The sequence below is a fragment of the Gavialis gangeticus genome, unplaced genomic scaffold (assembly GCF_001723915.1).
Source record: "Gavialis gangeticus isolate Ggan-Ray unplaced genomic scaffold, GavGan_comp1, whole genome shotgun sequence".
NCBI lineage: Eukaryota > Metazoa > Chordata > Crocodylia > Gavialidae > Gavialis > Gavialis gangeticus.
Window position 1 is genome coordinate 12254670 of NW_017728997.1, and position 5679 is coordinate 12260348.

A 5679-nucleotide genomic window follows, 5' to 3' on the forward strand; every position below is an offset into this window, starting at 1 on the left:
AAGTAGAACGGCCCGATTGCAAATGTTGTAGGGGCAAAGGGAGGGATCTTCCTATTTGTCAGGTGTTGTATACATTTACAGAATGACACTTAATTGGCGTATTTAAGATGGTGCCTGTGGAAACACTGTGTAAAAGTAGCTTTATTGCATCTCACTTCAGAAGGTAAAAATAACGGGGGGGGGGGAAAAAGTGAACTGGGTGGTGTATTTGTATCATCTCTTTGTCCAGTTTTTCTAAATGATGGATACAGGCATAGACTCCTCAGACTAATTGTGCCCCCACCAACTGATTGAGGACCCAAGATGGTGCCATGTTTTCCTTGATCATTTATCAGCCAGGACTGGTCTAGGATTTGGTGGCAGTCTCGGGGCAGAGAGTCTCGGGGCTCATCATAACTCCAATTTTCTAGAAACTCCTTCTTCCTGGCAGCTAAGGCGTTGTTACCATAGCCCTCTGTCCCTGGAGTTTCTCTATGAGGAGGGAAGCCTTCTAGGGACTGCTATTGTTTTACCATTTTCTGATGTCTACTACTTGTAGGATAGGTGAAAAAAAGGTGTTGGGGGAAGTGGGTACGAAGAAAGCAAACAGAGCTTTGTCCTGCACTGTGAAATGCTCTGGGAAGGGACAGCAACCCTCGATTCTTTCCACTCAGAGGTTAGAAGGAAAAGTCACTTACTGCTTCTGTTGTAGACTAATGAAGGGCCATGCGCTCTTATAGTTTTGAATCTGTCACCTGGATCTGGACCAGACTGGTGACATAAATGAAAATGGCCCATTTCACGCTTCATTTAGCCACTTCTCAAGCATCAACGAGGAACTTGCAACAGGATCTAATAAAGCTTCAAGAAAGGAGCATGGCCAGAAGGTAGGTTTCAATACAGGGAGGCAGGGTAGATAGGAGTTGCTGTTCTGCATCTAAGGTAGCTTGGGCACCAGAAGCTTTATGCCACACCAATTCAGAAAGCATGGAGAAGCAGGCAAGCCCCAGTATACCCCCATTAGATCTTATTCTATCTACATGCTATTTTGTCTTGAAGTAGTGACCCTAGCAGTGTATCCCTCACTGGATGGGTCCCCACAGCATAAGCAACTATTAAATGCCCTTTGGGTTTCTATAATTACTGCTGCCATGGTCACGCCACTCCTAGGAGAAGTTCTGGATAGTGGGTTTAGGATGCTTCTGCTCCACACCCACTTTAAAATGTTAGCATATCTTAAATTAAAATAAGATGCACTTGCAGTTTCACTTGTTAAACTTTATTCTTCACAACTGTGATTTTTTTTTTTTAAAATGCTACAATTTAACCATGATGGCAGAAGCTAGCATTTCTTCTGTAATGCATGTATGGAAATACTCATCAAAACTAAAGACAAAAGAATAAGGAGCAGGCCCTTGCTTCTTATCCTGTACTATACAGAGACATGCTTAGAATAAATACTGATCATTTCATAATGTTTGCATGGAATGAGGTGGTTCAGGCTTCTAGAACAAATAGGTGCAAGGGTTATATACACTTTCTGAAGGCTTTGGAGGGGGAAGTCTACTTTATCCACAATGTAGGGTGGAAAAACAATTACAGCTCCATACTTCACAGCGAGGTGATACACACAAGAGGGATGGCCCCACACCCCTATGCCATGTTAAACTAGACAACATATTTTCCTGGCTTGAAGTTTAGACAAATCCTGAACTTGCAATGGCACTCAGAACTGGCATTTCAAGCTAAAAGTTTCCTGGGAAAAAAAACAAAACACCGTGAAGTGGTGCACGCAGTTTCCTGCAAGAATTTGGAATGGGTTCTAGAAGTGTGCGCATCTATTGATTTATTGCTTTTATTCGTAAACCTGAAGCTGAGCCTCCTTTCCCTTGAGCAGTGCCAGAAGTGAACAAGCTAGTTGGTAAGATTTGTATTTTAGCTTGCGTTGTTGTTTCTCCGCTCACGAGCAGAACAAGGCAAGAGATTTTTTCGGAACGCCAATAGGGCAGAATCCTTGCTATAAGCAAGATTTTATGAAACTGCAAAATCCTGGCTCTGCTGAAGTGAACAGTCCAACTTCCAGGGACTCCACCGGAACAAGGGCCTTGCTGAGATACGAGGCTGACATGCCTCTCCTACATGCGCTTTGTGGAATTTGCATTGTGCCATTCAGCTGTGCCCACGACACGGGGAATAGTCTGACATGTTAACAACAGTTCAAAATCTAAATGGGTATTTCAAAAAAGAAAAGAAAAAGTAATATTAAATAAGTCAGAATGTAAACAGAAGGGGAATTCCAATTGGTTACAAAATGAGCACAGTTACCAGTGTAAGCTTGCTCTTTCCATTTGTCCCGTCAGGTGGAAAGGTGGCCTAGCTCAGAGAAAACTTTAAAAAAAAAAAAAAAAGTAACAGTGCATTTACAATTAGCTGGAAGTTGTCTCTGGTCTTGACTCTGCCAAGTGATGTAGCGTGACATTAGCCAACCAATACTGTATTAAAGTACAGGCCGTTCCCCTCCTCTCTCTCCAGTAAGTAGATTATAAAAACACTTATACAAAACACTTGACTACTAAAGACAGCTTTAGAGAGTACGTTCCAGGTATCCCCCCCCCTCCAAGAAAAACAAAACAAAACAAAACAGGCAAATGCTTTAAAATGGTGTGTGTATGTGCAAACACTGGGACGCTTTACCATAAATAGAAAGGTTAAATAGCTCCTCCGTATTCTCAGGGAAGCCCTGAACAGCTTCGAATACCTGCATCTTGCCACTGGTAAATCTGTGCAGTGTGCGCATCTCACTTCACACACACACACGAACTGAAAGCAAGCTTGAAAAAAGCAAAAAGAGCAACTCAATTCCTGCAACAGGTAATAACCACCACCTCATACGCCCTTTATTCCTTTACTTTAGAAAGGTAGTCGGCCAGTTTGTTGATGCTCTCTTCTTGCTGTTCAAGAGCATCAAGTATTATGCCCATCGGGGTCTTCTTCAAACCTATTCCTTCCATTTTATTCTCCAGTTTGTTCTTTATGTTCCGGAGCCTCAGGGAAGCATGGATAAAAGTCACTAGAACAGGACAGAAAACCAAAAGTCTGTTAAATTGGCATTCCCTAAATATCTAGCTCTTCACCCGTGCACTTCAAGTAGCTTTCCATGACATCTAAGATTAGGTCATAAGTAATCATGCAAGTTGCTTTCAATACAAAATTATTAGATAATGGGTTTCTTCCTGGGCAGTGAAGAAACCGATGCACAGGGTATGGCTTTGGAGAGTTTAAAAGCCTCTTTTTATATTAAAAAGCAAATTTGCGAGCCATATTTCAGACTGCAGATAAGTAAATCTTCATTGCTTAAAAAAAAAATAAATATGCAAAGCATTACTTACACAGCAGAGGAAGTGTGATCCCAAATATGAACACCATGACATCTCCAACACAGGAGATCAGGAAGTAGCTAGACAACATGATAGCTGCCACAAACGCAGTTGGGTACTGCCTCTTAAACCTGCCAAGTATATCCTTGTTGTGCGATGCCCACACAAACCCCATGAACACCAGCACCACCACGGTACCGCCAAGCAGCATGTTGAGTGGACTCAGAAATCTAGGGGAAGGGAAGGGAAGGGAAAAAAACAAAACAAAACAAAACAGCGTTTAGCAGAATCTTTAACTTTGCAATGCAAGTTTTGCAACTGGAAATAAGTCTATGCATTAGTCACAGGGCCCGTTCCTCAAGGCCTGAGCCCCAGTATCAACTTATATGCGATGCTTTGTTAGCAACACTGAGTCCTGGTAAGCTCTTAGACTTGGCATTAAGAGTGCATGGGTACAGACACACTGGTTCCCTCCCAAACTCTTTTGGGGATGGGAGGAAATGTTCAAAGCCAGGAGCTCTTGTATCCTGATTGGATCCATCTCGTCAGTACATCTACAAGCTACTTTACCCACTTGATTGCAGCCCTGGGCCTTTGCTGAGCAGCATTCAGCTCCCTCGTCAGGGTATATGATGGTGCCGCTCGAGACTGGTTTACTCCATCTGTGGACTACAACGGGGCCTGAACCCAGGTCTTAAGATGTGACAAGTGAGTGACTACCTACTGTCACGCCTACATCCCCAGGTAAGACCCAAAGCATTAAGATTTCATTTAGTCTTCCCCTACACATAGGAATAAAACTCTGTTGAACTTCAAGCATCACGGGTTTGAAACGTAGCACTCTCCTCCCCCTATTCATGTCCATGTCAATATTTGGGAGTACGTAGCGATTCATCCAGACACGAATGTCGTTTTCCTTCCCTTCCCCTCCCATTTGATTACTTCCTACTTTCCGGAACAGAGAACGCAGTTGCACAGCTTTCAGTCAAGGTCATGGTAAAAGATAAAGATGCATTGGATACCCCAGCCAAACCAGTACTGCTCTCTTTTCGTGGGGGAAGTTTCCACCATTATCTCCAATTTTCATTACTCCAAGCCTAGTGGTTCTGGGCGTCTTACAGACACCGTCTTGTTGCTACTACTCAACAACCCCATTTTATGAGCCTTTAATCCCTTTTCCTCCTTGTAGTTTAAAGCTATAAAACAAGATGGAAAGCTTCCAGGACCCAGTATAACATATGGGGAAACTTAATACCGTCAGCATGACTTCAGATTTCAAAGTGCACGAGGAAGCACATCTCAGGATCACAAAGACTTTAGGTTTAGGACTTCTCTACAGGATTTCTGTTCTACAAAGTGAGCCTGGGTGAGGGGTTTACCCTATTACCGAGTTACCAACCAACCAATTCTTAGGCTGGGAGAATTTGGACTAGGCAAATTGTTTTTGTCCTGTCAATATTTATCCGTGAGTTTGCTTCACCTGCTAATATTCTTCCCATTACAAAATACCTGGGATACTGTTGTATTCATGCTAGAACAGGGACAGAAAGCAAGCAATTAACATCACGTTTGTCTCGCAACCAGTTTCACATTTTGTGCTGGTCTTTTTGAGATTTCTCCTATTGTCTGCAAGGCCACAATGATCTGTTTGCTGCCACCTGGGCAGAAATTTTCCTCTGCTGTTCTTGTGGTTTTCAGGCTGCGATTTCTCAGAACCGGATTCAGCTATCAAGCTCGATAAATGTGCACTGCTCACCAGAAAACAGGCTAAGAGCAAGACCATCAAAATGCATGAGTTGGCTTCATACGTGGTGCCTAGCTATTGCACTGGCATCCTGCAAATCCCTAACTCAAAAACATTCAAAAGGGGGTTCAAAAAAGGCAGGGGGAAGCCAAGAATGGCTTCAACAGTCTCTAGTTCCTTGCATTTGTCAGTTGTGCAGACAGAAAACTGGATTTTGGAAAAAAAAAGAAGTGAAAATCCAGTGGAGCTCCCCACCTGCTCTTGTTACTCACGATAAGAGATGCAGCGTGGCACACTGGAAACTCTGAGAGGTCAGGCCAGCCGGCAGCTAGCTACCGCTTGAGTCACTCACTGCAACCAGAGAGGCTATATTTAGTTTTGAACTGCCAATCTTAAGTTTCCAGGCTGGAAAAAGTGAACAGCGTTACTCTGGCAGAAAGCTTGTGCTCCGCTGCAGCAGCAGGAGGAAGCTATTAAACCAAGCTACCACTATTAGTTTCTGGGGAGTCTGTGGGTTTTGGTTTTTTTTTTTTTTTTTTTTTTTTTTTTTTTTTTTTTTAAAAAAAAAAAAAAAAAAAA

The 5679-nt window shown here is 42.9% G+C and overlaps 1 protein-coding gene across 1 annotated transcript in view; it reads right to left on the minus strand.

The window, feature by feature from the left end:
• Positions 1–1242: 1242 nt before the first annotated feature.
• ARL6IP5 (ADP ribosylation factor like GTPase 6 interacting protein 5) overlaps positions 1243–5679 on the minus strand; it is a 21644-nt gene continuing 17207 nt past the window's right edge. The window contains exons 2-3 of the mRNA XM_019504782.1: positions 3369–3586; positions 1243–3049 (exon numbers count right to left, since the gene is read on the minus strand). Of these exons, the coding sequence (XP_019360327.1) occupies positions 2877–3049; positions 3369–3586 (391 nt within the window). The 3' untranslated portion in view covers positions 1243–2876. The remainder of the gene's footprint in view (positions 3050–3368; positions 3587–5679) is intronic.